General features: G+C 35.4%; 5 protein-coding genes across 5 annotated transcripts; 3 read left to right on the top strand and 2 right to left on the bottom strand.

The window, feature by feature from the left end:
- Positions 1-2,192: 2,192 nt before the first annotated feature.
- Positions 2,193-3,527, bottom strand: LOC129569338 (iodotyrosine deiodinase). The gene is made up of 4 exons (XM_055448085.1): positions 3,134-3,527; positions 2,669-2,896; positions 2,484-2,593; positions 2,193-2,354 (listed from the first exon to the last, which is right to left on the bottom strand). The coding sequence occupies exons 1-4, from the start codon at positions 3,525-3,527 to the stop codon at positions 2,193-2,195; spliced, it is 894 nt and encodes a 297-aa protein (XP_055304060.1).
- Positions 3,528-3,972: 445 nt separating this feature from the next.
- Positions 3,973-4,628, top strand: LOC129569342 (migration and invasion enhancer 1). The gene is made up of 3 exons (XM_055448089.1): positions 3,973-4,097; positions 4,164-4,261; positions 4,327-4,628. The coding sequence occupies exons 1-3, from the start codon at positions 4,000-4,002 to the stop codon at positions 4,488-4,490; spliced, it is 360 nt and encodes a 119-aa protein (XP_055304064.1). The 5' UTR covers positions 3,973-3,999; the 3' UTR covers positions 4,491-4,628.
- Positions 4,551-10,724, bottom strand: LOC129569336 (molybdenum cofactor sulfurase 3). The gene is made up of 5 exons (XM_055448083.1): positions 10,523-10,724; positions 9,639-10,398; positions 6,527-6,809; positions 5,935-6,051; positions 4,551-5,854 (listed from the first exon to the last, which is right to left on the bottom strand). Exons 1-5 carry the CDS (start codon positions 10,590-10,592, stop codon positions 4,634-4,636), a joined length of 2,451 nt encoding a protein of 816 aa, XP_055304058.1. The 5' UTR covers positions 10,593-10,724; the 3' UTR covers positions 4,551-4,633.
- Positions 10,725-10,833: 109 nt separating this feature from the next.
- On the top strand, positions 10,834-12,710 carry LOC129569339 (MORN repeat-containing protein 4 homolog). Its single transcript, XM_055448086.1, has 4 exons — positions 10,834-11,717; positions 11,785-11,895; positions 11,982-12,060; positions 12,285-12,710. Exons 1-4 carry the CDS (start codon positions 11,708-11,710, stop codon positions 12,562-12,564), a joined length of 480 nt encoding a protein of 159 aa, XP_055304061.1. The 5' UTR covers positions 10,834-11,707; the 3' UTR covers positions 12,565-12,710.
- Positions 12,711-12,753: 43 nt separating this feature from the next.
- On the top strand, positions 12,754-15,044 carry LOC129569335 (activating signal cointegrator 1). Its single transcript, XM_055448082.1, has 6 exons — positions 12,754-12,957; positions 13,037-14,027; positions 14,173-14,455; positions 14,524-14,588; positions 14,680-14,809; positions 14,899-15,044. Exons 1-6 carry the CDS (start codon positions 12,890-12,892, stop codon positions 14,982-14,984), a joined length of 1,623 nt encoding a protein of 540 aa, XP_055304057.1. The 5' UTR covers positions 12,754-12,889; the 3' UTR covers positions 14,985-15,044.
- The last annotated feature ends 3,297 nt before the right edge of the window (positions 15,045-18,341 follow it).

The raw sequence follows: 18,341 nt of genomic DNA, 5'->3' as shown, positions 1-18,341 counted from the left end.
GAGTTAATAGCAACAGCAATAGCAATAGCGAAAAAAAATATATTAGTGTTACCAATCCAAATATGTGAATAAATCAACCAGCGAAAAATTGAAGGAAAATTGTTTTTTGTCGTAACAACTGAACGTTGTGTGTCTCTGTGCTACCAACAATACGAAAAAAAACGAAACGTATAAATGTGACGCGATCGTATTTTTTTAATGGCGAAACTAATTCGAGAGAAATAAAAATTACGCGAGAAATTTCTGATCACAAATGAGTTCGGTGTGTGGAGTGTTTGTGCTGCGTAATCCTTAAATTTCGAACAAATCGAAGTGTTGTGATTTCATTTGTAAGTGGATGTTTTTGTCATCGCAAGCTTTTTGGCTGATCCGAGCAAACAAAACAGAAAAACAACGACAACGACGACGAAGAAATTAAATACGCAGAGCAAAGAAGGAATATCACAAACGACGTGTAAATTATTTTTTCGAGCTGTAAATCTTGGTGCCTGATGGTTTCATTTTATTGCACTTGTCTCGAATGTAGCAATTTTGATCGCTTTGCGCATTTCGCTGTTCAGTATATGATAAATGAATGACGGCATTGCTATTAGTGTAAGGGCACATTCTCGTCTCTTCACTCCAACAATACGTAATGTATGGCCGTAAATCACATATGCAAGTACACACATCGTGCGCCGCTTGGTATTAAATCGTATAGAGTGTGTGTGGTGTCTCTGTCTTTCTATCTCTCTCTGCCTCCCTCCCGCCCGCACTCACATCATTTCTATATTATTCTCGGTTTGCACACGTAAAATCGAAATACGAACCATCGACTAGCATTTGGAATTGGAATTCCAAAACCTCCAGCGAATCGAGTGCAATTTCGCCTATTTTATATGCGCGCTCGGAATAACATTTTTCATTTTGGGTTCTAAGCAACAACAGCAGCAGTAGCAATCGTAGCAGCAGATATACGACTAAAGCGATAGCAACAAAAACACAAACTCAGCCAGCAACAGCGTTCCGTAGCAGCCACAAAAAACAACAACAACAAAATTAGTATCAGCAGCAGCAACAGTGAGCAAGCAAACAAGCAATATGGATGACGCCGTTCCACCAGTCGGTGTTTTTGTCATCATTTTGTTTTTGCTGATCGGCCTCATCGTGATGGGTTGTATGCTCTATTGGAATTGGAGCCATCGTAAGCAACGCCTTGCAGAGGACGCTGACAATATTAGCAACGGCAATGCATGCATTTACGAGAAAAACAATCCGCGTACCTACAATCGGTCAAGTAATGCGACTTTTTCTTTACACACATAACAAACATTACATATTTGTTTTCCATCATCAACTTGTTGTTCTCATTCTATCGATAAAAACATTCTTTTTTTCCCATTCATTTATTACTTTCTACAATAATATTTTGCAATCGACAAAAAAAAGTTTCTCTTATCTGATTCGCCTGTGTATTTCATTCGGGTTTTATTCCTTTTTTTTTTCTTTTCTTTCAATTTACATAGCTTCGCTGATTATCACAGCCAACGCTCTTCCATACACAGGTTCTGATGCAGAAAACGGATCCATTGTTCAAAAGCAGTAATAAGCGCAAATTTGACCTTGACTCATCGACAATGGCAACACATTCACAAATTATGGACTAATTTATACGAACACGGTTCAAACCAATGCGTTTATAAATATTTTTTTTTTTGTCAAATTTTTGTCAAATGTGTTTCGACCGCATTTCGGGAAACCAGCATTTTATATATATTTACGATATGTATGTATGTATGTAATCGACAAAGTTTTTGGACACCGTGACCAAATCCCAGAGTGAATTAAACACACAAGTCTAATTGCTGCACATCGAAAAGTAAATCATTCGATCAACATTTATTTTTTTTTTCTCCTTTTATTTTTAAAAAGAAATATATATACATATCTGTAGAAGAAGATAAAAAATAAGAAAGAAACACGAACATAATTTTACCATGTCGGAATTTTTTGAACATTTTCAAATTTCAATAAAACGAAAAAATTGATAATGAAAGCGCTTTTAGTACATCGAATCGTTTTTTTTAAATAATTGATGACTTTTAATTAATTAATTAAATGGTTGTGCCTTTTATACGATAATAAATTTCACAATAAAGCATTCACATTTTGAACGCAAAACGCTTTTCGCTCACATTTTGCCATTGTTTTTTTTAGTAAGTGACCATAATGTCGTTGAGGGATTTTCGTTGAAGGTCTGGCACACAGCAGTCATCGGCAGCATAGCCAACGGGCAATAGAACAAGTAATTTCTCATTTTGCGGACGATTCAATAGATTTCGAATGGCAGGGCCACAGTTCAGTGGGGTTGTTACCTGAAATGAAACGGAGTCATTAGAATAAGGGGAAAAGATGGAGACAAATTCAATTTTCCTTATAGTTGAAGTCAACTTTAATATTAATGCGAAATTATCATTGAAGTTGAATGTCAACGAGGAGCTCACCAGTGAATTCAATCCCGCACTTTGTAATGCACACAAAAGTATTCCGGTTGCAATCGATACGGAGATCTCATTGTAATAATGCTGCTGTTTCATTCCATCTGATCGAATGCCTATGAAAATGTAACGAGAAAAAAACAATACAGCAAAGATGAACTTGATATTTTTGTGGACTGGCATCAGTCTACCGTAAACTTGCTTGAACACAATGATCAAGTATGGCGCATCGGTGAGATACTCTTTGATGAAATCCGTTTTTAGCGGCCTCAAATCCGTTGTCCACTGTCTAGACATGCGTTGGCTGTAATTCAAGTACTCCTCGGCTTCGATGATCTCACGAATTTCTTGCTTTATCAGAGCATCTTGTATCACACAAAACGTCCACGGTTCAGTATGGGCTCCGCTCGGTGAAGTTCCTTCAATTGAGTAGAATTTCAATTTTAAACTTTTTTTCCTTAATTTTCAAATTTGATTTGGTTTTTTTATTCTTCGGTTAATTTTTATTTTTTTTTTTTTTTGCCAAAAATTCCAATTACACCTACATTCCAAATAAAAATCCAAATAAACGTATGACGGAAAAAAATGTGTCACAAAACGAAAATTCATTATCACTCTCATCTAATCTGAAACAAAAATTAAACAGGTGTACTTACCAGCTGCCAAAATACACTTTTCAATGACCTCAATATCGACATGCTTATTTTTAGCGAATTTCCGAATGCTTCGACGATCATTGGCCAATTTAAAAAACTTGTCGCCGCTTTTATCCAGCCACTCGATCAATCCACGATATGCAACATGTTCAAGTTCGGGCAAATGTGGCCTATACTCATCTTCGATAATTTCGTCGTTAGTTGCATCGGTTTGAATGTTATTGCTGGTATCAATGACCTCTTTTTGAATTCGAGCCGCGTTCGCACTCGAACATGCAAATCGCTTCCAAACATATTTCGTGAGTATGAAAAGTAAAAGTGGTAGAAAATATCCGCTGTACTTTAGAAATATTGATTCTGCACACAAAAGCCGCAGTTCGGTGAAAGTGAACATTATTTATCGTGTAAATACCAGTTTACTTGAGAAGATATTTTTTTTTTTCTTTATTTCGCTCACTTTGTTTTCCGCTCTTGTAGTTTCTTATCTGCTGTAGCAAATGAATGCCAACTGAAATGGATATAACATCAAAAGTGAAGTGATTGGCAATATGCGCCGTCTGGGAGTCAAAATGTTGAAAGTAAAAAAAAAAATGAGAATCAGACAAATACATACAAACCAACCATTCATCCACTCAAATATAAACAGTTGTTCAAACAAAATTGCCAAATAAATGCCATTGATACAGTTTACGGTGTTTTGAAATGAAATTATTCGTCTTATGCCAATCTAACGTCTTTTTTTGCGTTTAAATTCTAATGACTTAGCACATTGCCTTTGTTCATTCATTCGTCCGTTCACAATGAGAACGGTGAATGACTTTGAGGTTCGGTGCAAATGTCAAAAACAGCTGATTACATGAGTTTTTATGTTCCTTGTAACATTTGTTGATTTCGACGCAGGAAATTTTGATATTTTTTTCTCTCTAGTTTCAATGGATTCCGTTAAAGTAGACATTGAATATTGGTAAATTTAGTGCAAAAAAAAATCAGAAATAATCCTTTCTAACCCGATTTGATGTTGTATTTTCAGTGAGATTTGCAATTCAAAGCAGCAATGTGAAGATTTGAGCAAAATAATTCAGCAAATGTGTCCGAAGGTCGAAGTTGTTTGTCACACCGGCAGACGAGGTATAAATCATTTGAAAGTGGAAACCTCTTTTTCTGTTTATCAAATCTATTTTTGATCATTTCAGGTTCGTTTGAAGTGCAAATCAACAACGAATTGGTGCATTCAAAACTGGCTAGCTTGGCATTTCCTGAATACGGCGACGTTGTAAAAAATGTGAAGTTAGCGGCTGAAGGTAAACCGGTGTCGAAAGTGAAAGAACAACCAATTACCGATTGCGTTATTCAATAAAAAACCAACAACCACACACACACACACACCGATCGATCAATGTGCGAAAGACTGATTAGATTAAATTAGAACGATAATATTGTATTTATTCACACCACTCAGACACATACAAAAATCTAAATAAAATCGTGAACATCATGTGGTTATATTTCTATTTCTACAAAATCATCGCATGATATTGCGCGGTCGTTATCATTCAATTGTTCGCCATTGCCTTGACATAAGTAGATTCCGAATCGCATTTTTCCGCTGAACTCTCGTGCAATCGTTTGCAATGGTTCGGTTGTTTTTTCGCCCGTACTTTGGTCGATACAAATCATTTGGCAGCGAGTACATGGGCCAGTTGTTGTCAATTTGATATTTCCAATGCGGATAGATTTCCATTCGGACTCTTCCAACGGTATCGGTGATTCGATTATCAGATTCGCTCTGAAGCGGTCGATGGTATTTTGGAGCATTTTCTCCGGGACATCCTCTAATTCCATCCAATTTTCAACTTTCCTTGTCAACCAATCGACTGAAGCGACATTTATCAGAAGAAATTGCGCTTGATTCGACAACGAAATTGCCTGTTCAGTTGGTATGTTATTCTTGACGGTGCGTTTGTCATTTATATTTTGTTGAATCAATCTTAATCCAGAAGTGCAAAAGACATTATCAAGCCATTCGGCAACCGAGTCACCGCAATCGATACCATCGATTCGATCACCACACACTTTACTTTGGCAAAACGATGACACCACTTTATTGTCATTGACATCGTGTCGCAATGGAATCTGAATGGTTGTTGCATACGGGAAACTCAGCGAAAGCGTGTTGTCAGCTTCATTTATGGTCGGTTGTATTAAACACAATTTTGCGTCTGATTTTTGAGTCATTGCTACTCCGGTCGAACGTACAATCATCCATTCACGATCGTATTTCAAACCACGACGATTTATCATCCATGCACCATCAACACGGAACGGAGCACAAGACTTGATCGGATAGATACAAATCTCGTGTAATTTTATGGAACTTAACAAATTCGAGCGATTTCGAACTTTTTGACGATCACTTGGAATATTCACCGACTTGGTTTGATCAACTTCTTTATTTACTGGAATTTTATTCTTTTCTCTGGATTCAACTTTGAGACTTAGAGGCTTTAATTTAGCAGCGGTCGGAGATTTTTGACTTTTCGTATTTGAGTCAGCAAGAGATTTCGAATATTTCCTACGCTCTTTATTGCAGAAACAATTTTTTATGAGATTGATAACCGCTTCAACATTTTCAACCGTTGTCATATAGCCCATAGAGATTCGAACCGAACCAGTTGGCACACCGTCAATCAGATCGTTACTATCGCCACAAATATGACCCGCCTATTGTGAATTAGGTAAGAAATTAGATTTTTAATAAGAACTTTTATAATCAAATCATCTTAACTTGTGCTTTAATGTACCTTGAAATGTGACTTCAAATCGGTGTCAGACAGCCGAAGATGACGTTGACATGCTCCGGGATTACAAAAGCAGCCCGTTCTTAAGTAGATATTATGCAATTTTGCCATGCAAGACACCTAAAATATGAGATCGAAACATTAATTCCATTGAACAGTTTTTATTGGTTGATTTTATTTTTATGTTGAATTTTAATTTACGTTCGTTCATTCTATCTCAAAGAAGAAGGTGAACGTTATTCACTGAATGACAAAATAAATAACAATAAAAATAAAGACGAATCAAATGAAACAGAATTTGATGGTGTTAAGTAAAAATGAACGCGTGAGAATAAAAGACTGACGCTAGCAGGTTTTTTGCAAAAGTGGGATAACAATCAGTTGCACGCAAAAGAGACATTTCAAAAGGTTACACGCAAACGGAACATTTTATTTTGTCGCATTTTGAATTTTAAAGCCGTGATTACAACAACAATATACTTCTCTCTTGCGTGCAACCTTTTGAAATGTCTCTTTTGCGTGCAACTGATTTTTATCCCGCTTTTGCGAAAAACCTGGTAGCGTCAGTCTTTTATTCTCACGCGTTCAAATGTACCTCTGTAAATCCGACGAAAGTTCCATCTTCATGTAGTACATTAAAGTTAACGATACCACCTTGGTCGTTGATCGATGTAAAATCGGTATCATGATAAAAACGAACGACGTGCCGCCCATTCGAATATTTCAACTCACGCAAAGATTCATACAAGTATTTGGCCAAATTGTACGAGTGTTGCGAGATTCGTTGCATATGCTGTCCAGGTATCAGTTTCTCAATGGTTTCATATCCCGCTAGAAGCGAAATAATCGATAGATATGGTATAGTTCCATCCTCAAACCTATTAAATAAAGAAAAAAACCATTCATTAATTTCAAAAAGAAGCAAAATGAAAACGATTCAAGAATTTCAAATCCGTAATTTCCAAAAGCGTATTTTTTTTTGTCGCGAAATAAATTCCACCGAAAAAGTTGTTACATACTTAAGTCGACCGATATGGTCATGTCAGGTGAACAAGTCTGTTTAATAGGTTAAAAAAGCTTGTTACTCTGTCCACATCTACATCTGGCTTCATTGCGGTCAATATTCACATGCACACACGCACATACATCATCAACAGTCAATCGATGCCTGCTCGTTAAATTTCTTTTGAATCAATATGATCTCTTATTTCGTCGTAGCCTTGATGAACTCTGTATTGAGTGTTTACATTTTTCAATGGAAAAGCATTCATATACCGGTGAGCACAGCCTCTCGCTTGCTTGCTCGTTCGTTTCGTTCGGTCGCACAAAATCGAGTGGGTTGATGAAATAATGACGATATCGGAATATCGTATCGGATATACAACACAGACGCATTATAGCATCATCACCCAATCCAAATTGTGTGTTGGCTGTTCAAGCGAGAACGAAAATCAAACTCATCACGCGCACTCGCTGGTCACAGCTACGTAAATAGACGCGAAAACATTGTGACTCGGATTTGTCATACATTGATTTTGACTCTCAAAATAACAGTGTGTAGAACAAAACCGAAAACTTAGTCATAAAAACATTTGTTAATTGTGATTGAGTGTGCCATTTTAGCAAGTAAATTTAATTGTTTCGATGAAATTGTTCGAATTAACACATTTTAATTTGAAATATAATCATATTTGCATTGTGTTGAATTGAAGGAATCGAAATATTTCGCAACGATGAGCTTAGAAACGCAAGATATTGTCATCATTGTGGCAGCTGTCGTTATTTCGCTGTTGTTGGTACTTTGTTTAATTAACATCTGCTATTTCTGGTGGATTCGACGCGACAGTCGCTTCTCAGGTAAAAATGCAATTTCAATATTTTTGATCATACGCATATGAATCATCATTTCAAGATAATAAAAATCCAATTTTTATTTGATTTGTTGAATAGATTTTCGCAACGACGGCAAAAACGGCGGACATCATGATTATGTGTAAGTGTACTATTTTTAAAACTTATGATGAATACGCAAATTGTAGGTTTTTTAACGAGGTGTTTTTCTTTCTGTATTACAGCCACAGATCCGGTGCATACCAATATAACTCTAATCCAGACAACCGTAAGTATATGTGACAAGATGATATTCAAACAGATTCTGGTGAAAATGTTCAGTTTTGGAGACAACAAAATGTAATTTCTACACTCTTAACTTTATATTGTGCGAATAGACAGGGACAAATAATCCTGTAAATCCTCTTCAATTGCGACGATGTTAATTCTTCCACCTTTTTCTATTGATTCCGAGAAAACAAGTTTTTGTCTTTAAGTGAAAAAATGCATCGAAGATTCAAAACCAGCTCAGTTTAAGATTTAAAAACTATAGGGTGGTCCAAACTGATTTATTATGGTGAGGTATATGCTCCCAATAGCTTAAAATTAAATTGGGCTCAAAACTAGCTGATTCCCTTTTTCAGATAAAAAAGAAATGTTAAAATCTAGTGGTCGATAGAGCCGTTTTTTACCTATTTTTCAACATATATATTGATAGAAAACCCATAGGTTATTCAAATCGAATCTGATGACATATCATGGTTTTTTGGGACGCTGAAAACGAATCCGTTGTCAAAAATGAGCTAATGTTGATTTTTAAATTTTTTTTAGTACAAAAATTGGTTTTATTTACAAATTCAGTCATATAGCAAAAACACATGGTTCCAAGAGTATTGTTAACACCAAACTTGAACTCAGCGCCTCAAATTACCTTAAGATTGACTATGCTGATGACAAAAATCGAATAATCTCAGAACTAAAATTTCCTAGTAGTGTTAACGTATCGAAAAAAAAACACATTTTTCCACGTATTTTTCCATCAAAAGTAAATTTTTGTTCAAAGCAGCCATTTTTATGGTTTTTAGGCCGCAGAATTCGAATCCACCCAAAAAGAAATAACAAAATTTCCAGTGGGAAAAATTGATATTTTTCTATACATTTATACGGATTTTTTTTTAATTTTTTCGGTTTTTCTCCTATAACTCGTACCCTATATGCAATGGAGCAACACTTTAGATCTTGCTAAAACCTACAATTTTGCTGCAGATAGTCATCACTTATCCCTCATCAGTAAGGAGATATAGGCCTTGATAGCTTTTATCAATTATCACTGTTATCTCCTTACTGATAAGAGATAAGTGATGACTGTCTGCGTGAAAATTGTAGGTTTTGAGCCCAATTTAATTTTAAGTCATTGGGAGCATATACCTTACCATGATAAATCAGTTTGGACCACCCTATTAAGCATATACATAGTTTTATAAAATATTGAAAATAATAATTGAATCCAATGTTTATAATGTACATATTTTCGTTACAGAGTTTGAGTCAACGGTGGAATACACAACTGAAGGACCCACGCGATACCACCGAGTTCAATCGAGTTAATTTCATCCTCCACATTTGTGTTAAACTATTATATTGTGCCATGTCATAATCGCAATTTTAAATAAATATTTCTTTTTATTAACGACTTTTCATAACCAAAAATGTGTTTTGAACTCAATCGATCAATCAAAATTAACCATTCAAAATCATTCAACGGATTGTAAATGAAAAATATGTGCGAGCTAATAATTTCTCTCAATTCAATAGGTAACCGATGTTTGAAACCAAAAATAACAGATTTCTAACAAAAAAAGATATTTTTGTCTCACCTTTCATAAATTAAATCACGTTTGCAATGCCATCCGGTGCCGTTGCTCATGCTGATCTTAACGGTTCCACCACCATAATACGCTTTATTCAATACTTGTTCGCCTCTTTTGCTGACAATCAATGCGCCCAGTCCCGATGGATATCCGAACAGTTTGTAAAAAGAAACACAAACAAAGTCTGGTCGCCATTTAACCAAATCCAAACTGTTGGTCGAAACAAAAGCAGCTGCATCCAAACAAACATAGCGATTTGACCGCTCGATCGACGTACTACCATTGGCAGTTTGAAAGCGATGAATTTCACTCAACGGATATTTGAAGCCACTAAAATTGCACTGAGATGGAAACACAAGCAGTGAATTGCCTCTTTGTCTAAGAGAGCCTTGAAACTTTCCACTCATAAAATTATCTCGTTCAACGCAAATGATATTATTTGTTTTCACAATTTCTCTCATTCCAAGCACGGACGTATGATTATCTTGTAAATACAAAAAAGAACCGGTATTTTCGTCATCAAAATCAAACGTTTCCGCTACCAATTTGAGTGAAGCCGTTGCACCACTTGTAAATATGACGGAATATTCATCGGATGTTGTGTTAAACCATTCCAAAACTTTGTATCGCACTTGGTCGATGAGGTCTTCAGTCATTTTGCTGGTGTGTGGATTGCAATAAACGTTCGACACCAAATTCGAATAAACCTGTTGCATTTGCTGTTCGGCATATTGAGTGGCACCAGCATGGTCGAGATAATGAATGTCTGTAATGAAGAAAAAACGACGTGTTCAATGATTCATGTTCAATGCGTGTTCAGTCGATAAAAATTAAATTTTTTTTCTGTGTTTTTTATTCAAGCGATAATTCACAATTTCACATTCAAATACCTTTCAAACGTTGGAAATTACGTGCAATGCAATTTCGTTCGTCGATAGAATATTCCTCCGAAAATTTCATCTTCAGATTTGAAATCACAAAATTCGTCTTCTACAAAACACAGAATATTTGATATGCTCAGCAAAAGGTTGATAACACTGTAACCTATGTGCGATTTGCAGCAACAGTTCACTGATGTTGAGGTAGAAAACTGAATTTCAAGTATGAAAACAATCGATCATGTGGGGCACGAAAATGCTATAACAGCTTGTTGAAAAAAAATATTTACAAAGGAAATTTGCTTCTACTACTACTACCACTACTACCACATGCACGCAGGCAATTACGTCGATTTGTAACAACACCAAAAACAGTAAACCAACATTACTGACTTAGCAACAACAAATCCATTTTACAGTTAACGTACTGATAGTCTTTCGTCTTCACTGTGCACTGCCTTCACTGTGCACATCTACAGCCAAATTTCAATCGTTCAAATGTTTGTACTTATCGCATCTTTCTTAACCTATAATTGATAAGCTTGAGTAAACATCAGCATTGGAATAACAACAACAATTCTGATCGGCGTACACTGTGGTAGAGCATCGTCAAGCAATAATTTATTGGGCTGTGTGTTATGGTTATTCATTGAATTCTATGTTATAGTTTTGGTATTATGTGTGTGTTTGTGTGCCAATTCATCAAATATTTTAGCGTGAGAGCTAATAGTCATTGAGTTGCAGTAATGAGTGCAACCAAACAATAGAGCACCGTGACTCGTACCATTCACATACAGTATTACACAGTACATGTTAACTGCCTAAATAAAAGCCGGAACCAATGTCATGCTAGCAAATTACACACGTTCGAATTCGAAACAAAGGGCGAAAACAAAATAACATACATTTTTTGCAATGTAGAATTCAACGTTAGATTGGTATCATTGTACTGATTCTCGCGGTGCACCTGCGTTCCGCTGGATTAGCTTTGGCGTTCATCAACTTTTTATGGAAATGTGTGCAGCGAAAGTGAAACGTGTTTAGTGGCAAAATTGATTTTTTTGTGTGAATTTATGTCGTGAAGCCATACAAGATACGCGCACAACCAGCATTCAATCCACCACCAGTAATCACTTTACTTCAGTCTTGTATTGAACTTCTGAAATAGCGGATTCGAAGCGACTCTCCTCCAACAATATGGTTGATGGTAAATTTCGTTTCCTGTTGATATTCGGGTTTTTTCATAGCAAAACTTGTGATTTCTTTTAAAACAGTAACTGGTGTTGCAAAGCGTGGCGGCTATCGATATGACGATGGAACCCGTTACATTGGTGACTGGAATAGCAGAGGTCAAAAACATGGAATGGGACACCTGATTTTGGCTGGTAAATTTTATTATACAAGTAGAAAAGTGGGTTTCTTCGCTTCAACTCAATTGTTTATGTGGAAATTGGTTGTATCGGGATTATAGATGGAACTCGTTATGATGGAGCCTTCGTAAATGGCCTTTGCAATGGATTAGGAGTGATGACTTTTTCTGATGGAGCTAAGTAAGTTGAAAGTTTGTGACATTTTTCTCTGGTTCTGGCACATTTCGTTCCATTTAGTTTGTGATTTCTTTGCTAATGATTTGATTTTGTCCAAGTACATTAATTACATTACATTCATTGCTTTTAAAATATTGTTTCTTTGAATTCAAGTTGTTTTTTTTTTTAAATCTAAGAAATATTTACATTCCGTCTTAAACAATGAACAATTTTCCCATTTCCAAAAGATACGAAGGCGAATTCATGAAAGGTTGGTTTCATGGTCACGGAATCTTCTGGCGAACTGATGGCATGAAATTTGAAGGTGAATTCCGTGGTGGTCGCATTTGGGGATTGGGCTTGGTGACATTTAGCGATCACACTCATGGTTTCCCACGAAACGAAGGATTTTTCCAAGATTGTCGATTAGTTCGGAAGAAGCGATGCCCAGAAGTGGTTCAAAAAGCCCAGAAAGTTGCTCTCATGGCACGGTCATTAAGCGCTCAATGCGATTCAGGTGGCTTTTGATTAAACTTAGTTGTCATTTAAAATTGAATGCAAAGCAATCGCTTTACGTTTTAGTTTAATTAAGAAGAATGTATCGATTTCATGGTTGTTCACAATTGAGATTACATGAATAAACCTAACAAATGTCATTTAACTAAAACTTAAAACTATTCGCCGCACCGTTTTGACTTTTTATTGTTGTTGTCATGTTTTCGCTGTCATGTGTCAAATCAGCCGGTTTGACAGTTCAGCAAGAATACTCTATCAATTTCACAATTTTAAGAAAATTCTTTTAATTTTAATTGTATCAAAAATAGAAGGGTCGATTGTGATTTCTGCTTGAAAAATGGATCAATGGTTGAAAAAGAGTTTGGAAGAGTGTCTAGGGTTCGATGTGCCCGATGACATGGTGAAGTAAGTATTTGAATTGGGATTTTGAGCAATATTTTGCCACGATTCACCTCGTACTCATACTGTAATTTTCCAAACCAAGGTTTGTACTGACATTAAAAGATGAAAGAAGCATTGATGAATATTTTGAAACGCTGTTGGATGTATCGGTGCCGGATCATCGTAAATTTTTGACTGAATTCAAGAAGCGAGCACTGCCCAAAAATCCTAAGAACAACAACAACAACAGCAAAAATAAAGGCAGCCAAAACAAAGCGAATGTGTTGAAGCCACAGAATGCAAAAAATAGCACACAAAACGAGAAGTCACTCTTAGCTGAAAAGGGAAATGCGAAGTCATCAAATGTTCAATCAAAACTGAACACAAAAAACACCAATGAAAATACAGCCGCATCGACTGGCGCCAAGAAGAAAACAAAATATGTGAATTTGTACGGTGAAGATGGGAAAATGAATGATGTGATTATGTTGAAAGGTCGTCATTTGTGTAATTGCGAGGCGTCAAAACACAAACTCATCAATAACTGCATTCAATGCGGCCGCATTGTGTGTGAACAAGAAGGCAGCGGCCCATGTTTATTCTGTGGTAATTTGGTGTGTACGGAAGATGAGCAACGAATCATTGAGTCATCATCGCAAAACGGTGAAAATCTGAAAAAGTCATTGCTCAAACAAGGTCGACCAAAAGGATGGGAAGAAGCAGTTGCAATGCGAAATCGTCTTTTGGACTACAATCGCACGAGTGAGAAGCGAACCACTGTCATTGACGATGAATCCGATTACTTTCGCTCGAATTCGGTTTGGTTAACAGACGAAGAACGAACCAAATTGAAGAAAATGGAGGAGAAAATGAGAGAGAAGAAACACGCCAGCCGAAAAGATCAAAAGATTACAATTGATTTCACGGGTCGGCAGATTATTGAAGAGGAGTCGATGAGCGCTGAATTTGAAAGGGAAATCTTAAAAGAAGTTGCTGACACTTTCGCACATTCCAATCAAGGACTTTATTCAACTGATCAACATTTCGATAATTCGGATGACTGTGACCCGAAGTTATCTGTGCCGGCGCCAATTGTGAGTATTTATTGGTTACAATTTATTTGAATTATTTCATTGGATTGTTATCAATGTTATGATTATCAACCGGTGTTGAGTCAACATGGTTTAAGACAATTTTTTTTTTTGACCATTTTCCTATTTTTGCATGGTATTCCCTCAGTTCGATGAATCAGTATTGATCAAGGTAAATTCAAATAAACCGAAATACGATGGTGTTTACAATCGCGTTCAAGACAAAGAACTGCTGGAGGTGTCCGATATGAAGAAATGCATGTCAATGCATCAGCCGTGGGCTTCGTTACTCATCGCTGGAATCAAGAAGCACGAGGGTCGATCATGGTACTCATCTCATCGAGGTCGACTTTGGATCGCATCAACCGCTAAACCAGTCGATCCGGACGAAGTGAAAGTCATGCAGAATTTCTACAAGAAATATTATGATGGTATATAAATGGAGGGGGTTTCATGGATTTGAATCAAAATCTTATAACCGTTTTAATTTCATTTGCAGATGGTTCCATCGAATTCCCAACGCAATATCCAACTGCTTCTCTATTGGGCTGTGTTTTAGTTCAGGTAACTACTTCTACTTGGTTTCAGGGTTTTGCACTTTCGTCAAGTAATTTTTATTGAATTTATTTTGTAAACATTTTGTTGTCTCTTGCAGGATTGCTTGCCGCAAGAAGAATACCGTTCGACTCATCCGAATGGAGAATCAGAAAGTCCTTATGTCTTCATTTGTTCCAATCCACAAGAGCTGCCAGTTAAGTTTCCCATCAGCGGTTCACATAAAATCTGTAAGTGCCGATGCCAATCAAAATCCAATCGACTTTTCTTTTATTAAATTACTGATGCTCTGAACAAATTCGTCACATTTTAATTTCAGACAAATTGGATGATGCGATTCACATTGCAGCAGTGAAGTCATTACAACGCATGGCGAAGATGAAAGTGGAAGAAAATAAACAATAAGCATTCGATTTCGAATTAATAAAAACAAACGCGAGAAATAAATGAATTTTTAAGAAAATATTCCATCGTTTATTAAATTTAATTTATAATATCATTCAAAATAAGAAAAAGACATTTCATTTTGTTTCAATCCATCGATTACAACAGCTCTTTAACATTCCAGTTTCGTAAATGATTTACATATTTTCACACGAGTATAGAATGACCTCTGGTGGCCTACTCATGGGAGATTCTCGCAAATACTGCGTTCGATTTCGTTTCGTTCATCTTTTTATAGTTTTCTGCTTTGTTCCTTCTTGATAAGATTCGATCGGATTTGTTTCATTACTTTCTCTCAATTTTTCTAGTAGAAATGACCTGTCACAACTAAGTCTATTTTCAAATGCGTTGTTCATTAATACGAGATAAACACTTTGTAATATTCCTAGAGCCATTCGTGTGTACAGTGTACACATCCAATGTATTGAGTTGATTACAAATATGTAAACAAAAATAAAAACTCTGCGGTTTGATAACACCATTTATTGATTACTAAGAAGAAACAATTCTGCGTTGTTTTCAAACGAAGGCAAGCACTCAAATCTTGAAATTAAATTCTATTCTCCAGTGTCATTTCGATTGTGTCATTTTGCTCGTGATTCCGCTAGGAACTTGTTATTTATTTGTTGAAATAATAAAACCACTGTGAAAATGGCAATTATTGGACCTGAATCGTTTTTTAACATGGCCGCTTTGGCGTACATATTCGTATTTGGGCTGGTTTTTCTCATTGTATCTACACTAATTCGTGCAACATTGTGTCCAAGGTGAATTTTATTTTTAGAATTTTTGCGATTATATTCGAATTTAAGAAATAGTTACTCGATTTCACTTCATACGATACAAGACAATTTATGTCCATTTTCAATATCATTTATTTTGATGAACAGAACTCCAGAACAACAACGAGAACGCCAGTCTTTGATTTTAAAAGGTTAGTCAATTTTTCGCAATGATCAGAGAATAAATACACCAAACACATTTCAGAATTTAAATGATTTTAATTTTCTAAATGCAGAAACAGATCCATCGAATCTCAATTTAGTTGTAGTGGAGCAACCGTGAACAAATGAATACCAACTGAAGATTTCTATTTGCTACATGTAACTTTGGATTTGATTAATAAATGCACAAGAAAAAAGTTCCGTTGTTTTGATAATGTTTAACGTCTTATGATCTCAACTGAAGCGGAGAATTGTCTTCAGTTTCAATCAGAGATTACTATGAGATATTTTTATTCATATTTTGCTGAATTCGGCTCGGATCAGTCTCAAATTCGACTTGGCACGCAGAAAGGAATATGAATTTTGTACTGCAGATGCGTTACAACAACGCAACGCATGAAAAATATATGATATTTTTATGCGATATTTCTATCCCATATGAATAAAAATATCTCATAGTAATCTCTGGTTTCAATTATCAACGTGATAATGTCGTTTTACTGCGATTGCGATAAACAATCCATTTTCATTTTCAGTCATATTTTTCGGTTTCTTTCACGGTTTCAACGGTTACAAACCTTTCGATAAGGTTCGGAATTTATTTTCAGTGATTTGTTTTATTTGTGAGGTGGATTTTTTTAAATTGTTTTTGGCATTATTATTTGACAACTTATCACTGTAAAACAGGTAAATAATATAATAATTATCTGGATGAGATGAATTTTCGATATAATGAACGTTCAACTTCATTTCGATCATCACCATGGAAATATGTAAGTGTATATTGAAAATGTTCATAAACTATAAAGGATTGTATTGGACATAAGTTTTTGGCATAGAATGATCTCAATTTCATTTAAAATAGCCCATTTTAGTTGGATATTTATCATCGATTTTATGATTCAACTCAAATTAAGTGGCTGATTAAATACATTTAGATAAATCGATCAAGAATATTATTGTTGGATTTCTATATCTTGAGTATGTTTATGTGGTAATTCAACTTTGAGGTCATTCGTATTTCGATAAATTTCCCACATTTCTGCACGAGAATTTTATTACGTTAAAAATGTGCAAAGCTCCATTCATAAACTGATTTTTCGAAGTGGCACGTAGTAAATACAAAATATTGTATTTTGTTTTTTATGACTCATATGACTTTAACGAGGCGAACATGTACAATTTTGACAATCCAATCTTCAAATGTCACTAGTGTCATATCATTGACGTCTCAGGTAGGGTCTTTTGCGTTTAAATTTGATCGCTTGATGATTCGATCTAAATACTCTGTCTTTCCAAACCACTGAAATTCGCAAGATGATGAAATATACTATGAGCAAAATGAGTGAAAGTGAAAGTTGGGGAATTTTTTGCTTAATGGTTCCTCTCATTTTCATCGTGTTTACGCTTATTCTTGTTCTCATCTACTTAGTGATCACAACTTGCACGTATTGGATCATGGGATGGAAAAAAGACAGGTAGGAATTTAGTTTGTTATCAATATTTCTCAAGGTTTTTGGCTTAAAATAGATTAATCATACGAATTTCATTTCTTTTGTTTGACAGAATTGCAAAACGACAACTACAACATGAAATTTTATGCTGAATAAGCCCGTACACAATCGAAACATATCAATAGATTTGTGTGCTGCGCACATAATGTTATTGTATGAATAACGTTCTCCAAATACAAAAACACGTCCATTCACTATCAATCAATGCGTCGTTATACAACGATCAGTGATGACAATCAACTATTCCGTACCATAAAATACCTAATCAGTTCAACGAAAACATTTTTTAAAAACAAACTTAGTTTTCGTTTCGCAGATCTTTTTTTCTACGAACTTCAACAAATATTACTTTTTAGAATTATTTGGAATGCCAATAATAAAGTGAAAGAAGAAAAAAATTGATTTTTTTTCACTTGAACCTGTAACACCAACATGAAAATTATAAAAACTTTTGAACTGCATATTATGAGGTGGAACAGATAACAAAATATATTTAATGAATATTGTTGCGACGCCGACATTGTCGTTGCGTTCTCAGCGGAGACATTTCATATCGTCAGCACTGTCTTAGTTCGATTTTTTTTATTTTACTACATTTCCCTTCCATTTCCCCACACTTGCATTGAGTTAAGTTTCGAATTAGCGCCCAATATATATTGCGTATTCATATGCAAATACATACTTCATTCAATAATTTCAATAAAAATAAATAAACAAAGCAGGCAAAGCAGAACAGCACACAGTGTGTTTGTGTCACTCTATAAAGACGAATACTTTAGAGAATTCTCTTAATCCAATTCTATTTCTTCTCATACGAGAAACCAACAGAAACCGATAATAATTCATTATATGCTATTCAT

Source organism: Sitodiplosis mosellana, unplaced genomic scaffold (assembly GCF_009176505.1).
Source record: "Sitodiplosis mosellana isolate CC-2019 unplaced genomic scaffold, AAFC_SMos_1.0 Smas_scaffold_30, whole genome shotgun sequence".
Taxonomy (NCBI): Eukaryota; Metazoa; Arthropoda; class Insecta; order Diptera; family Cecidomyiidae; genus Sitodiplosis; species Sitodiplosis mosellana.
Note: the sequence above shows the minus strand (reverse complement) of the source record. Positions and strands in the feature narration are given on the sequence as shown.

Coding starts and splice junctions, on each gene's coding strand:
- LOC129569338 (XM_055448085.1), bottom strand. CDS start 3,527: ATGTTCACTTTCACCGAACTGCGGCTTTTGTGTGCAGAATCAATATTT. Junction 2,897..3,133: donor AAAGTGTATTTTGGCAGCTG/GTAAGTACACCT, acceptor ACTCAATTGAAG/GAACTTCACCGAGCGGAGCC. Junction 2,594..2,668: donor TGTGTTCAAGCAAGTTTACG/GTAGACTGATGC, acceptor ACATTTTCATAG/GCATTCGATCAGATGGAATG.
- LOC129569335 (XM_055448082.1), top strand. CDS start 12,890: ATGGATCAATGGTTGAAAAAGAGTTTGGAAGAGTGTCTAGGGTTCGAT. Junction 12,958..13,036: donor GTGCCCGATGACATGGTGAA/GTAAGTATTTGA, acceptor TTCCAAACCAAG/GTTTGTACTGACATTAAAAG. Junction 14,589..14,679: donor TGGGCTGTGTTTTAGTTCAG/GTAACTACTTCT, acceptor TGTCTCTTGCAG/GATTGCTTGCCGCAAGAAGA.
- LOC129569339 (XM_055448086.1), top strand. Junction 11,896..11,981: donor GGGACACCTGATTTTGGCTG/GTAAATTTTATT, acceptor TCGGGATTATAG/ATGGAACTCGTTATGATGGA. Junction 12,061..12,284: donor ACTTTTTCTGATGGAGCTAA/GTAAGTTGAAAG, acceptor CATTTCCAAAAG/ATACGAAGGCGAATTCATGA.
- LOC129569336 (XM_055448083.1), bottom strand. CDS start 10,592: ATGAAATTTTCGGAGGAATATTCTATCGACGAACGAAATTGCATTGCA. Junction 6,810..9,638: donor CGTGATTTAATTTATGAAAG/GTGAGACAAAAA, acceptor TTTATTTAATAG/GTTTGAGGATGGAACTATAC. Junction 5,855..5,934: donor ATTTGAAGTCACATTTCAAG/GTACATTAAAGC, acceptor AATTCACAATAG/GCGGGTCATATTTGTGGCGA.
- LOC129569342 (XM_055448089.1), top strand. CDS start 4,000: ATGTTCCTTGTAACATTTGTTGATTTCGACGCAGGAAATTTTGATATT. Junction 4,098..4,163: donor AAAGTAGACATTGAATATTG/GTAAATTTAGTG, acceptor TTGTATTTTCAG/TGAGATTTGCAATTCAAAGC. Junction 4,262..4,326: donor TTGTCACACCGGCAGACGAG/GTATAAATCATT, acceptor TGATCATTTCAG/GTTCGTTTGAAGTGCAAATC.